Source organism: Pararge aegeria, chromosome 17 (assembly GCF_905163445.1).
Source record: "Pararge aegeria chromosome 17, ilParAegt1.1, whole genome shotgun sequence".
Classification (NCBI taxonomy): domain Eukaryota; kingdom Metazoa; phylum Arthropoda; class Insecta; order Lepidoptera; family Nymphalidae; genus Pararge; species Pararge aegeria.
This window is the reverse complement of record NC_053196.1, coordinates 7053673-7069973: the sequence shown is the minus strand read 5'-3', so window position 1 is coordinate 7069973 and position 16301 is coordinate 7053673. Positions and strand designations below refer to the sequence as shown.

At 34.9% G+C, this 16301-nt stretch overlaps 2 protein-coding genes across 2 annotated transcripts in view; both read right to left on the bottom strand.

Annotated features, from left to right (window-relative positions):
* LOC120631195 (probable G-protein coupled receptor CG31760) overlaps positions 1 to 9036 on the bottom strand; it is an 86656-nt gene extending 77620 nt beyond the window's left edge. The window contains exon 1 of the mRNA XM_039900675.1: positions 8710 to 9036. The gene's annotated coding sequence lies outside the window, so the exon portion shown is untranslated. The remainder of the gene's footprint in view (positions 1 to 8709) is intronic.
* Positions 9037 to 12123: 3087 nt separating this feature from the next.
* LOC120631127 lies at positions 12124 to 15520 on the bottom strand. Its single transcript, XM_039900575.1, has 3 exons — positions 15366 to 15520; positions 14877 to 15056; positions 12124 to 14525 (listed from the first exon to the last, which is right to left on the bottom strand). Exons 1-3 carry the CDS (start codon positions 15412 to 15414, stop codon positions 14305 to 14307), a joined length of 450 nt encoding a protein of 149 aa, XP_039756509.1. The 5' UTR covers positions 15415 to 15520; the 3' UTR covers positions 12124 to 14304.
* Positions 15521 to 16301: the final 781 nt, after the last annotated feature.

Genomic DNA, 16301 nt, shown 5'->3' with positions numbered 1-16301 from the left:
CTTTTCCGTTCTTCGGAGCGTCATGCCGATTTTTTTGTAATTAATAGATAATAAATGACGGACCAAGCAGATGGCCCACAAAAAATATTACACCAACACCAACACCAACTTTATAAAAAAATTGAAGATCAAAATGTCCATTTAGGAAATATTAAGTTACTAAGTGCTCGCCACGAGACACCGCCTCGTGCGAATTTTTGCGCGATGTCAATAAATACTTATTCTGGGTAGCCGCGTCGCCGGTCGTCACGCCGCGCCGCTGCGCGCTTTTCCGTGGTATATTTCCATACATTTGGTTCGGGTTTTTCTAAGTCTATCGCGCTGAGCAAGTCGCGTCGCGCAGTTTGTGGCCAGCACGTTAGACATTGTAGTGCATTAAATCCACTATTCTCAACAAGACTGAGATGTTCGGCGGAGCGTCTATTATCTAATTATGAGGTCGGTTAGGTCTCGTGACCGTTAATAAATTATCGCTCGGGGGAAAATAATATCAATGGAATATAATAGAGCTAATATTATATTTATAAGTAGGTATTATTATAGTAGGTATTATATGTATAACTATAAGTATTGGAATGTAGGTTACATTCCAATTCCATTCGTGCCTACAACAGCTCGGTATGTCTATTAATCTATTAGTTCGCAGTTCTAATCAAATTATTATCACAAAGGGACGGTCGGTAGGAAGTCATTATGTGCTATTATTAGGCCTCGTTTGTCTAGTCACCTAGTGGTCAGCATGACCACCTATAGATCACGACGTCCTGGATTCGATTGCTGATACGGACCAAAATTTGTTAGGCATTGAATTATTCTTTTCAAAAATCTGAGCAGTTAGTTACAGCACGGAGAAAAGAATTTTGTGGTTTTCACTGTCCATCCCCGTGCATCGAAGAGCACGTGAATCAGCGTCGGTTCCGGTTATTTTTTAAACATAAAGCCGAAAACGCCCACCAACCAACACTAGCGTGGTGGGTTTATGTTTTATAACCTTCCCCCCTGTAGGACAGGAGGCCAGTGGTGGGAAGGAATATGGACACATGCAAGGCATGCCAGAAACACGGCCTTTAAAGTGCAACCATGTGTCCATCAACCTCAGGCGTTAGTGTTAAGCCTTTTGTGCCTGTTATACCTACCATTACGCCCTTCAGACCAGAACACAGCAATGCTGCTTGGCGGCAGAGATAAGCATGGCCGTAATACTTCCCCGGATGAACTCTATCACAAAAAGCTCTGCTACTTCTAGTTGCATCCTGGATACATTTGATCCCGGGAAAATAAACGATTCAGCTAGTAGGTACCTTATTAATCTACATCCGAGTGCATCCAATCGGTACCTACTTCTGCATTGCATTGTTGGTATTGCAATTAGTTTCCAAGTTCAAATCTATTTGTATTCACAATTGTATGATTGATTTGATTGGATTCACCACAAAAACACTGCGCACAGGTTTTAATCAGCTGGTGACGATGATGGATATGACGATGTTTTTCAAATAAACTGTATACTGATTGTTAGTAAGTTATTATTCTTTATTAAAGATAATTTTAACATCTTTACCTCTAGGGTGTCATCTATCGGGCTTTGAAACGACCAGTACATTGAAGGTTCTTATTAGAGTCTAAATGAGGAAAAAATCACGACGTTGATTTGAGATCGCTAAAAAGTTAGCCCGGCACACACCTCTTAATTTTTCTGAGTTATGCCAAACGGCAAACGCGTTTAAAGCTTAAAGCCTAAATTATTAATATCACTTGCTTTAACAGTGATGAAAAACATCGTGACGAAATCGGCATGCCTGGAAGCTCTTTACAAAGTTTTCGAAGGCGTGTGTGTTTCTATGACCCCATGACCCCTCTGTTATGGGTTGACATTGAGGATTCCAGATTTTTTTTTCACACCACATCAAGTTATCATAGCCCGTTAGGGGTGGGTTTGGCAGTTATATTAAATCGGTTTCTACGCACATTGTACCAGAAAGCTAAATCGAGTCGTAGTGGCTCTTCTGTGTGTCAGTAGGATGGCGGCAAAAGCCTCCCACCAAACCAGACCAGATAAAATTCAAAAAAATTAAAAATTTCCAAATGTACGCTAACGGCGATCGATCCCGGGACCTATGTACTTAAAACCAAAATGCTCACCGCTGCGCCAGAGCGGTCATTATAAAAGATTATAGAGAGAGATAAATGGCATGCTCTTCTAGTTCACGATGGAGCTGAACAGTTCAAGACAGTATGCTTGTTGACCTTCAACTAACAGTTTATAGATCTACTCCACTTAACGCCAGTCTCTTATGAATAACAACTACCAACAATGAACGGTTCCTAAGTGATATTCATTGAGTTAATTGAGATGAAAATCTTCATTCATGATTCAAACGGATAAGTGCAGCGCGTTTTATGTACGACAGCTAGCTTCCGTTCAGCTCGGCACAATTTATAAATGATTTATAGGGTGGGTTATTTATAATAAAAAATAACGTTTAGCCACAGCGAAAAAAATCTCATACATTTCGAAAGGAGAAGATCCTTTGAGCCCAAACCCAACACGATAGAGATGTTTTTTTATTTATACATGACTGTGATGATGATACGGTTTTCAAAACCCGTGGGATCCGTTTGTTTACCTGGAATGAAAATTGATATTTGTTGTTGTTTGTTGTGTTGTTGTTGATGTTAAATTGATAAGATGCTTCATCATCATCATCATATCAACCTATTACCGGTACACTACAGGCCACTGGTCTCCTCCAATAATGAGATCCCCTTCTCATTGTTGGAGGAGACCAGTGGCCGTAGTCCACCGTCCACCACGCTGGAAGACTCAGTGGCGTGCATGGAGGGTATGCACAGGGTATGCAGATGATATAAAATGGAGAAAATCTCCAGTAAAAGTAATAAAAAACTTAAGGATAGGCATTTTAAGAGTTATAAAATGCCTACCCATAAGTATTTTTAGCTTGTCCTGGTTTTCTTCATTTTATATCATCTGCATATGCTGTGCATACCCTCTGTGACCGCCACTGCTGGCAGTGCGGATTGGTGGATTCCACACATCTTTGAGAACATTATACAGAACTCTTCAGGCATTCTTCTCTTTCAGGCATGTAGGTTTCCTTAAAATGTTTTCCTTCACCGTTGAAGCAAGTGATATTTAATCGCTTAAAAGTCTTAAAACGCATGTAACATAGAAAAGCTAGAGATGGGAGCTGGAATTCGAACTCGGCTTCCCGAAAGTGAAGTCGAGGTCCAAACTGGGCTTGGTTATCACCGCTACCACAAGATCTTAATCTTATCTTAAGCACAAGATAAGCATCTGCTTAGTTTATGCATAAAGCAAGTACAGACAAACAAACAAAAACAATTTCGTTTCGATAATATTAATAAGGAGAGATAAAGCGAGCAGGCAAGTCCTCAGAATGATTACAACCGCCAGCAAACATAATCCGGTTAAGGTTTCTGTTCCGTTTATTTAACCGGTTAAGTAGGAAAACCTTTTCTAATTCGATTTCGTTCAATGAACATGTATAAACCGGTTTACCATTTACCTGTTAACTAAAGTAAATTTAACGATATGTATTATATTGGTTCCATAAAAATCGTTCAATCGTGTAGATTTAATTTTAAATATTTATGTCTAATATTTTGTTTTATACTCGTACGTTCTAAATTTTATTATTTTAGTTTGAAGCATTAAATTTCATAGGTAGATTTATATTTTTATCATGTGTGGAATTTTTTCAATGTCGTATTATTTTCATTTTCAAAGTATTAAAATTATTTAATATCAGAGTTCCATCGTCTGCATACAATATAAGAATGGTCTGTTAGGTTCAGCAGGTTATTAACATAAATGTAAAAAAGCTGAGGTTCTAGGATGCTTCCGTGAAGCACATATATTAATACTCCTTTACCTGAATTTGTTTTAGAATTTTTCATCAAAGTTTACTCAGTAGAGTGCACCCTTTCAGCCAAAGAAGATGCCGTATGTTCTAATAATAGGTTATATTATTTGAGTGACAGTCTCATCTCGCAAACATTTTTTGTGTTTTCGTCGGCCTTTGTTCTTTGCAAGTTACCGAGGATATGGGCTGGACGCGTTCGTATCCACGGCCACAGAATGAAGACCGTAAAGAAACCGTAGATATGACTAATATTGAAGTATCATAAACCACTCCACTTTAGTAGTGTTTCTCATCACACAAACATTGTCCAGTTGCAGGAATCGAACCCAGGGCTATCCTATTAATATTATAAATGCGAAAGTTTGTGTGGATGGATGAATGGATGTTTGTTACTCTTTCACGCTACAAACGACTGAACCAATTTTACTGTATTTTGGAATGGAGATAGATTATATCCTGGTTTGATTAACACATAGGCTGCTTTTTTTCCGGGAAAATATACGGTTCCCGCAGGATTCATGAAAAACCGCAGCTGATATACAATATGGGTAAGGCGAACGTTATTTTGTTTGGTCATATTAGGACGTCTTTCGAATTATGATATATATCAAAACCGACGAAGAATGTAAGCTGATTGCATTACCTATTAGCTACAGAAACGAGTACTTAGAAAATCTAAGCATTTTGACGACCTACCAGGCGCAGCGGTAAACGCACTTGGGAATTTATAATTTCCGAAGTTTTCTCCGGTCAAATCGGGTAGGAGGCCGTAGCTAGTTACCGCCCTACCGACAAAGACTTGCTGCTAAGTGATTTAGCGTTCCGGTACGTTGTCGCGTAGCTTATAAACCGATTAGTGGTATGGCTTTAATTTAACTGCCATAGCCCAAACGGGTTAAGCCCGTTACCATCATATACTGCATTATCGCTTAGCAGCAGGATCTTAGCAGCATAGCTGAGCTAACGCGTATTGGAATGAAAAAAAACAATTATTTTTTTGTTTTGTCGGCAGAGTTGCAACACATTGGGTTTAGTTTTCAAATATGAATAGGGCACATTATCTCCAAGGTATCTTGTACAGTGTACTAATATATAAAGCTGAAGAGTTTGTTTGTTTGTTTACATGAACGTGATTATCTCAGGAATTAATGGTACGATTTGAAAAATTATTTAAGTTTTAGATAGCCTTTTTATCGACGAAGGCTGTTAGGCTTCATATCAACACGCCTAAGTCCAATAGGAGCATAGCACCAATGAAGAATGTTTCAAAATCTAATTCGCTGCGTAAATCATGAATGACAAAGTTGGTCCTAAAAAGCATATGTCTATCTTTTAAGGTGGACTTATGGATACTTCTTTAAGATGGGTGACGTCACGAGGGACCGCTATTGTAGGTGTATAGTATCAGTGGCGTGCACAGGGTTTCGGACCAGGGTATGCATAAAGCAGGTACATGGCATAAAATGCAAAAATGCCCCTCCAATACTAGTTACATACAATAATTTGGGTATGCCGTGCTTTTGTGCATGTATGAAGTGCACGCCACTGTATAGTATGTACCGTCACAATAATTTAAACTAAAGCGATTATCAACAATCAGCATTTTTTACATAGATATTAAGAAGGGAAAACTTATCCTCTTTCAAAATATGACTAAAAGAACCAATATATCTGCTTAAACACAACAACTTTTTATTCTATGCTCTCCACTTTTGCCTGTTATGACGTAATAACATAAACAGCCTAGGTATGACACGCGGAAAGCAAACACAAAGCCAAAGACACTTCATTTATCAAACTCTAATGAGTACTTTGGAAAATATAAAGAAAAATACAGCTGAACCAACATGAGTCCGCTAAAATCACCCCTAAAAGTAAAAGGTATTGGAAAGAGACTATACCACAAACTTTGAGGGCTTTATTAACAAACGTGACATAACTTTGGAATAGTTTTGCAATGCTGTGTCACGCATTTGAAAGATGCTTTCTGTTGAGGTGTGACAAAACACTGCCTAACAAATACGACGCTATTCTACGTTTATTAATAAGGCCCTGAAAGTCTATCAGTGTTTTTAACCGAGCAAGCCCGGGCCACAGTATAAAGAACATACAGAAATCGTGTACACGACTAATATTGAAGCATCAAAAACCACTCCACTTTAGTAGTGTTTCTCGAACAGGCGGTTAGTCATTTCATTATATTTAGCAGTTGACAGTAATTATTTTACCTCTAATGTTCTAAACGTTTACTAAAATGGGGAAAATGGGAAAATTTGTGAGCTTGCAACCGTCCGCGGATGTGAAGTCAAACGTGAAGCAAGTGTTTTTTCACTGTTTTTGGGCACAATGCACTTCATGCAATAATAGCTGAATGAGGTTTCTGTATGTTCTTAATTCTATGTCCGGGCCCTCAAATATCTGTAGTGTCAATGATGAGAATAACGGTGAACGAAATTTTAGAATCTACAAATCCGGGCTCCTTTGTTGAACTAGAACTAGGTTTCTACCTATAGGTACCATTTAAAAGTCTCACCACCATAATGTATGTATTTTTATTTGGGTGTTTATCTGTATATTATAAGTATTTATGTATATTATTCATAAAAATATTCATCAGTCATCTTAGTCCCAACTAGCTACGCTTACTTTGGGGCTAGATGGCGATGTGTGTATTGTCGTAGTATATTTATTTATTTATTTTTGTATTGCACGCCTTGTAAGCGAAGCGTTGAAGTGGGTATTACTGTCAGTTTACGCACACCGAGCGATTCTCCAACTTAAAATGTCACTTTTTTATTCTTTATTGCTTTTATAAGTGATTATAAATAGACAAATGTTAAGAAAGAAAACAATTTTTTAACACTCATGATATTTTTAAATCTCTTTTTATTATTTAAACTAATTAAAAAATTGTTTAAAAAAGTTCTGTCTTGGACGTCCGTGTGTCTGTATGTGCGGATCCCGTATCTTGTGGTCACGATAACAAGCGAAATACTTCACTTATCGAGTTGGTTTTTTTTCATAGGCTTCAATATTTTGAGGAATAAAAGCTTATAACTTTTCACGGTATAATTAGATGTATTTTAATTATTATTTACAAATAATCTCAATTTTATTGTAATGAATCAGATTATGAGGAGTGCACTTTTGGATTTTTCAACTATTTATTACATTAAAAAACATTGTATGATGTATGTTTAAGTAGGTATATTGCACCTTCTAGTGTCAACTTAACTTCTAGTTTCTTACGCTAAAGTTAGCTTTAAAAATCACTAAGTGATAAGCCCGCTTTTGGACCCTAACACTATCTACGTACAGTCTTTATTTTCTTTTATTATTTCTTTGTGTTTTGTTGCAATAAAGTGCTATCTACACGTAAATCTGCCTTGATTGGTAAGTATTTATATTATTTTCGCTTTTATTGGAAAACGTTTCAAGTTAAATTATCATCAAACGGAATGTTTTTCATAAATGAAATCGAATATTTCATAATAAGCAAAGAATATTCATAGTCATCGCGTTTTCAGCAATCTTTTCAATCCCTCTTCACTCCCGGACCAGCTCCGAGACCATTTGAGTCCCGGAACCCGTGAAACAAATCAAGGCCCTGCCATCAGTTATATCTTCATTTACACACATTTTATTATTATCAGGGAAATTAGCATCAGTACTTTTAGTTTGAAAGAAATAAACATAGAAAGTTTGGTTATTTGAGTACAAAAATTAATAAGGAAGTAACAGTTAGAAGGTAGAGCAAAAAAAAAATCTTGATAAAGATAAAAGGTGTGTGGTCCCAAAATAGTCTCTATAGAATTTAATACACCTGTTGAGTGTTGAGTAACCAAACTGATACACGGGCAGATATATTTATATTAATTAATGTGACAGTAAAATAAAACATACTTAAAAAAAATTTAATAAATTAAATGTAATTCGTTGTTCCAACAGTTTATTTTTCTGAAAAGCCGTCTATGCTCCGTATTCTGTATTTTTTATACCGGTCAGCTTCATGCAAAAGGTACGCAGAATGACAGCGCCGGGTGTGCACTATATAAGGGAGATGAAAATTCGTTCATCGCTACCGAAAGTGGCGTCAGAATATTTCTGTCTGTAGAAAGACCTTGAGGCCACGCGGAGCACTGAAACGTGATATAGAATCGCAGATATTGACAAGAAAGTTTATAACAACTGTACCTATGCTTGACTTTTTTCCGGAAGAGCCTGATGTAAGGTAAACCAAATGCCTGAAATAAATAAAAGAAAATTCGGGCATTCCAATTGCAATTGTTATTATCATCTACCTACGTCATTTAATAAGTGTATATTGGAAGTTTAATAATATTGAGAGTACAGTTTGATTTTTATCACTCAGCGTGAAAGTGAAAACATTTGTTAGGCTATTTTCAAGTAATAAGATTTTAACACAAAGTGTATCGATGTCTGTATCTACATAAAAAGGCTGTATATAAATCATCGATTTCAGGTCTTAAATATGGGAGAACGGGTAATTACCTTTTAGTGCGAAGGACGTAAAAGCAGGAAATGAAATTTTTTTATGAGGTTTTTTTTTAATTGCTTATTTTGTTTGTGTCAAAATGAAACACGTTTACAATTAACACCCATACCTTATTAAATATAGGAATAATAGGTATATGAGACACAATTTCCAATTCCAAGCCAGCAGTTAGATAACTTCACACAGGCTCCCTCCGGCGAAGGGTCATAACCTTTAACCCTCCACACAGTATATACGTCGAATTTATTCATATACCAATCAATATATCAATTAAAATAAAATACTTACCGCGACGATATATCACGCAGCTTTACGCTTTTGTGAGACTAATCTTGAATCTTGGTTGGGGCTCGATTTCCGCCAGCGCAAATGTTCATAAACAACCACTATCTCTATTCAAAACAAACAAATACATATCACTGAGTTCATCTTAAATTTTAATTTTAACACTCGTACATAATAATTATAAGATCGGACTGTGATGTGGTTATTTAATCATTCAATATTAAACCGCTTGGAGGGAGACAACGCGAACACAGCTTTCAGTCCCACAGGTTTCAGTCAACTAAAGGCTGGAGCCTACGGGAAAATATCAAGCCTCGACTGGGAATCGCTGTGAAAACAGACTCCGCGAGATCCAGCGAACGTTGCCTCACTCGCTCTAAACGATGCGTAAGCCAATGAGTCAGAAAAGGTCAACAGGTTTGCACTCCTTGCTCTTGATAATTGTGTGAACCATGACGAGTTTTCACGATAACTAACGATGACGCTCTACCGTCGGAAAAGCTTAGCCGTTAACGATAATTTTCTAGATTTACGTTAGCAAAAGGACATTTTAATTTAAAACTTTCAATTCATGCATTTCTTTTTAATTAATTAAAAATAGGAAATCTATTATCTTGCATTGGATCACATGTGAGAATAACTGGCAACGAAAAAGCTGATCTATCAAAAGAAGCCTAAGGTAAGGTTGCCTGGAAGAGATCGCTACAAAGCGATAAGGCCGCCTTTTGTATACTTCTTCTGTCTGTGTTTTCTTTTATTCTGCTTCTGTATTTTTATTTGTGTGCAAATAAAGAGTATAACAAAAAAAAAAGCCTTTACAGATGGAATTAATGTATTTGTACGCTATACTGACAACAGTTATTTTATCAAATAACTTTGCTATGATCTCTCAAAAGAGAAGGGTGTATAATAAATATACTACGACAATATAACATCGCCATCTAGCCCCAAGTACTTATAATAAATCTGTTACTGGAAGATATCTGTACATTTAATATATTTTGAAAATTTTGACCGGAAGATGTTTTTTAATCGATACTGAGTCAAAACAGATTTTTATTGAATTTTTGTCCGTCTGTCTGTCTGCCTATCTGTCTGTTCGGGCATCACGTGAAAACTACTGAACGGATTAAAATAAAATTTGGTATACTTAGTTGTACCTGATATTCCGGGTCAACCGGAATCGGGGTATAGGATACACAGTAAGTTTATCCCGATAAACAATAAGTTTCCTCCGGGAAATACGATGAAATTTTTTATCAATTTTACTTCATAGCACCGTTAAATTTGAATCGATTTTAATAATTCTTTTTTCTTTGTGAAAGTGTGTACTATTAAGCATGTTTTGTCTTATTTTAATGAAGATCTGATGAATATTGTCGGAGATAAAGGACAAAACTCTTCACAGATATATTCGTATGGGACAACGATCGAATGCGTATCCTGGAATAGCTCATAGGTTTATTATTATCCCGGAAATACCAACAGCTCCTACAGGATAACATCGCATTTCCACTTTTGTGTTTCAAAATCCGCGCAACGGAGTTTTAGATTGACGTGTTATTTTAGATAGGCATAGTTGAAATATTTTCAAGCTATTGAGTTTGTGTGGTTGACCGCGCTAATCTCAGAAAATGCTCTAACGATTTCGATTTTTATTGTATTGGTAGTATCAATTAAGGCTATATAACATCACGCTACGACCAATGGCTACCATCATTAAAAAGTAAACCAAATAAAAGATATTGGCGTAATTATGGATAGTAAAATAAGTTTAATACCACATATGGATAATATGATTAAAAAATCTCTGAAATTCTTAGGATTCATCATTAGAAATACAAAGGACTTTAAAAGGTCTTTAAAAGGTGTGTAAAGACCTACTAATCGTACAAGTAAAGCCTAGTAATTAAGACTTTGGCTTCCCGTTCAGAGGGACCGAGCTCGATCCCCGGCACGCACCTGAAACTTTTCAGAGTTATGTGCGTTTCTAATTCGATAATATCCAGTTTATAAAATCATCTTAGCAAATAATACATTATTTTAGAACAAATTTAATACCTTCTAAAATGTTATAGAGAGTCAATCTTAAAGATGGTCATATGCTGTCGCGGTATTTTATGTATTTAGAACTTTAAAAGGAAAACAGTTTCGTCTTACATAATTTTTGCGCAACTTTAAACGTTAACGTAGCGCAGGCAAAGCAAACTCTCTTAAGGAATATTTTTTCCCGTTTTTGCAAAATTTTTCATTGACACTCCGCTCTTATTATTGGTAGCGTGATGTTATATAGCCTAAAGCCTTGCTCGATTAACGGACTAGCCAACATAATAGAAAAATAATTTTTCAATTTGAACCAGGACTTCCGAAGATAAGCGCGTTCAAGCAATCAAACAAACTCTTCTATATAATCTATGCTTATAATAAAACTGTAACTGGAAGATTTCTGTACATTTAATACTTATATTTTGAAAATGTTGACCGGAGGATGCTTTATAATCGATACTGAATACAAACAGATTTTTATTTAATTTTTGTCTGTCTGTCCGGGCATCACGTGAAAACTACTGAACGGATTTAAATTAAATTTGGTATAGTGGCAGCTGATATCCCGGGTCAACATATAGGATACTTTTTATCCCGATAAACAATAAGCTTCCTCCGAGAAATGGGATGAAAATTTCATCAATTTTACTTCATATCTCCGTTAAATTTGCACCGATGTTATTAATTCTTTTTTTATTTGATAGTGTGTACTACTTGTCACACAGCGGACGAAGTCGCGCGGATGCGCTAGTATAAAATAATATTCTTTTGCATAAATAGTGCTGCCAACAAACAAATATTGTTGATATATTAATAAATGAAAGATCGTTACTGGTTAGCAACGATGTGGATGAGGAAGTCAAATACAAACCATATGGACGACTCTGCGCCTACCTGCGGGTGTAAAAAGGGAGTGTTTAAAACACCACACGTCTTTTGAGTTTAGTGGAATATATATTATGGCCACCGACTACACCTATTTGTCACTTGGTTGGAAATGGAAGCTGGAAGAGCATTCCAGATTCTAGCAGTGCGGATCAGAAACGATTCTGATTACGTTCTTTACTGTTGGTATACCATAAAGATTTTATTATACTATAAAATTCGTGTGTGTTCGGAATAGGCCAATGAGGGACCAATTAATATGTAAATTTAAAATAAATCTTCATGATGTGGGGATTTGGCAAAGTCCTGGCGGCACCTTATTCAGAGGTAGCCAGAATGCTATTAGATTTTAAGTTAAGATAAAAAAGGAAGTATCAATTTTTGTAAAGGGAACGATGGGGCTGACATTCTTATTGTTAAGAAAAGTCCCGAATAAATAAAGAATTAAAAAAAAAAAGGTACTTAATTACGAAATAAAAAACGGTGTTATTAAAATACAAAGATTTTATTGGCATACATAATGGTTTTGTACGTTAATTTTTGACGCTTGAACTTATTGTCAAATAGATTAAGTATTTACAGTGTTGATGTTTGAATGTGAATTTCGGTCCCAAAAAATAGGTACTTTTTTTTATTTACGAGCTATATGATCATCTGCATCAAAGGCAAGGTTGCCCACGGTATGGATATGAAAAAGTACAATAGGGTGGTGGTAAAAGTACTCACGTGTACTCTGACCTATACCTATGTACCTACTTACCACCACATGTATGTGTCCGTATGTCACTAGCTGCTCTTCAAAGAGATTCATTAATGGCGTTTTAATGCAATTGCTTGTATAAATATGTAGAGCATGTCACTCAATAAACATTCTGGTGATGGCGACCTTGAAATTACTTCATATTATGAAACAAAGTCAACTGTCTGAATGTGTTAAACTCAATAACTACATAAAACTACACAAAACATTTTCATATGGTGGTACCAAGATGAATATCACCTAAACGTTTCGACTGTTATATTTTATTTAAATTATAAAACTAACTATATGTATAGTAATTAGTATATGTTATAAGTTTTGTTGCAAATTATGTATAAGATATTATTTTTTGGACGGATTTATATTTCATTAATATGCTTAAACTAAAGATAATTACAAATTATGTTAAATAGTAACATTCGGCAGTAATATATTATTTATATAATAATAAAATTTTGGACGGATTCATAAGACACAAATATGTTTAAACTAAAAATGCGAACGCGTCACAATATATCCCTGACGCGTCAAAAATGTAGAGTAATGTAGTACCCCATGAATATAGGAAATATAGATAGTATATTATTAATAAACCGTTAACAAAATTACGGTTTTCGGACAAATTAAAACAATTTTTATTTAAATAAACACATGACGATCACACAGTAAATAGCCTATATAGACAGATTTATAATAAAATATTATTAATGTTATATTCCAGTTACTCACACAAATCCTTTTCCTGACTTCAATTAGCTCATATGAAACAATTGAACACTGGCTATGACCTGGTAAGAATAAAAAAAATATTGTGTTCATATAATGTTCATATAATTTTTTTGTAAGTATTTAAAATTAGTGCAAATTTTTTTTTTTTTGTTGACGTAATGTCATATCTTCTTCTTATTCATTCGTTACTAAACGAAATAGACAGTAGAAATTCTTAAATCTTAAATTCAACACCATTTTTTTATAGTAATAAGACCTGGTGGCAAGATGGCCTATAAACAGAGCAAAACTTGAAAGGTACGTAAGGGTCATAGCCTGCAAAGCGAAGCCCTGTGTGAATCAACCTGAGGTGTAGGTGTTAAACCTTGTGTTTAATTTTGTAATACACTGGCAACCCACCGTTCAGACTGAAACACAGCAATGCTGCAGCATTGCAGTAGTACTTCCCTGGATGAGCTCTGTCATGAAAAGCTCTCCTACTACCAAAGTACTTTAAAGTTACATATTCCATTCAACCTGTTGGATACAAATTCTTTCAATGGCAAAACTTAAGTTCATAATGTGAAAGCATAGTTTTAAGGCACAATTAGTAAAGATCAATTATTAACTTTAACACTGTCATTATCAATAATGTTTGCTTACATAATTACTTAGTCACTTTGTACATAAATAGAGATTCAAATTGGAATGGTAAAAAAATATTAGAAATGTTTTAGTACCACTGTCAACACATTCATTGGAGATGCAAGCATGGGTGTATCCAGCTTGTGGTCTAGGGGCGGCAAGTGAGATATTTTTAGGTTGTCTATTGCTGCTTTGTGAAAACTTTTTTAGGGGGTCCTCTAAAATTTATACTGTAGCCAAAACTATATATTTTTTATAGACTTCACATGCCTTTGAGAACCTTATGGAGCTCTCTCGTACATGAATGTTTTCTCATGACAATGTCCTTCAAGTGATATTTAATTCCTTCATTTATAAACACACATTACTCTGTAGAGTTAGAGGTGCATACCAGGGAACTTGGTCACCCTGCTTGTTTTCCAGTGTAAGCTAACTATATCTATGTATCTATTTGCAATACAGAAAGAATGATTGCTCTTACATGAAGAGCAATAGCACTTCCCAGAAAATATATGCTAGTATTATATAAAAAAGTCTAACAATGATTTAAACACTTAAACAAATTGATTGTGAACTGAGAATATTAATCCAACAGCACATGTTATTAAAGTAATAGATGTATGTGTATAAGATGAGTGATTGCATTCATCTGAAGAGCAGTAGCACTCTTCCCAGTAAACACCATTGTCATAAACTCCCCAGTTACATACACCTGTGACTCCAGTTTCAGCAACAGATGCACAACGTCTCACAACCTGCCTCCATCTGCCATCCCCTGAAAAGCAAGAATTCTTTCTTCATTAAACTACTAAAAAAACTACCATATTGTTTAAAACAGAAACAAATTGGCTGTTTGTCTGGTAATATAATTGCACATAATGTGACCCGCTTGCTCTTTTGCTTTCTACATTTTATATTCACCTGCAATCTGCTTGGGTTCATCAATGCATACATTTAAGCAATTTATTCAAACTCAATTTTAACATGAAAGGTTATGGTCCAAGCTACATATTTATTATTAAGTTATATATTTTTTTTTTTACAAAAAAACAAGTTATCAGTATTTTCCCCAAATACTAGATAATGGGCCCGCAGAGCATCATTCGTATAATAAGGTGTGACTAACATATAAATCCCTTAGGCCCTTGCTGTGTGAGTTTCATACAAAATGACCCAGGCATGTGAGATTCATCACTATTACATTCTACCGCAATGTGACTGTCTGTGTCAAACTTTTTATATGCTCCACAAGTGTCTTCTTCTAAATTCTGATATGAGGCACACTGGTAGCATCGTACACTGAAAACTGAAACATATAAACATAGTAAATAAAATAGTTTTACTCTTGAATTCTCACAGAATATTTTATGCTCCTTTGGGACTATATTGTATATAGCTGTAAGTGAACATTCAAAATGATCTATGTAATCTTTTGAAGAATCAATTTGCAGCAATATTAAAAATCATTTCGTTTGTATAATTAATATTGTTAAGTATTTTAAAAGAATTCTATTGATAACATCCATATGTAGTTCTTGGTTTTCTTTAAATGTTCTAAAGAATTACTGCTAACTAATTCTAAACTTGTTCCAAACAAAAAAAAAACTTTGTTTACCTGTCGGCAGAATGCTCAGCACTATTAAAAATGAAGCCTTTGTTAACATTGTGTGCAGAAAATCTTACATAAATAAAATGATTTATTCCAAAATAAATAACAGTTTATGTTTGAATACAATATTCACATGACACACCCACAACCACCCGACATTGCCAAAACAACTGTCACAGAGTACAGAGTCACAGAGTACCAGTAAAGCCAAACTATAAAGTATTCAAATAATCTTTCATATACCATAAGTAAAATCTTAATTTGTAGCACAGAACACTACAGATTTTACAGAATAAGAAGACGAATTTTAATTCTTAGTAGTTAGTAGTACATATTTATCATAACTTGACTCATGAATTGAATGGCAGTATTGGAGCATTCAGTGTTCTTATTTTAACATTTGTTTCGATTATCTTGTTGCTATTTATATAGACTATTTGTAATATAATAACAATTTCCCAGTTAAAATTTTTCGTAAATAACAATTATTAATAATTTTTAAATAAACAAATAAAACTTAAAAATAATCGTTTATTTTTAATCTGTTGTTCACCATCATACACAAACGTCTTTGTGGGTAAACAAAATCAAAGCAAACATTACTCACAGCTTTCTTTCAACAAACATTTCCTTTGTTACACTTTTAAACAGATAAAATCATTAAAACTGTAAAAAACGATTTAAAGATAATAGTAGTACTAAAAAGCAAATGATCCTCACGAAAGTAAATCGGAGAAGTCAAAGATATTCCTTTGCTATTTCTTTTTGCCTAGTTCAACTTTATTGTTCTCATTTTGTGGAACATTACAGAATATTATATTTGAATCAGTAACGGTAGTAGTATTTGTAAAATGCGGTATTAACCCGTACGTGTGCCTGAGTACTGTGGGTCCATTTTGATTCGTTTCGGAAAAACAACATTAGGGCCGGTGCATCCCGGAA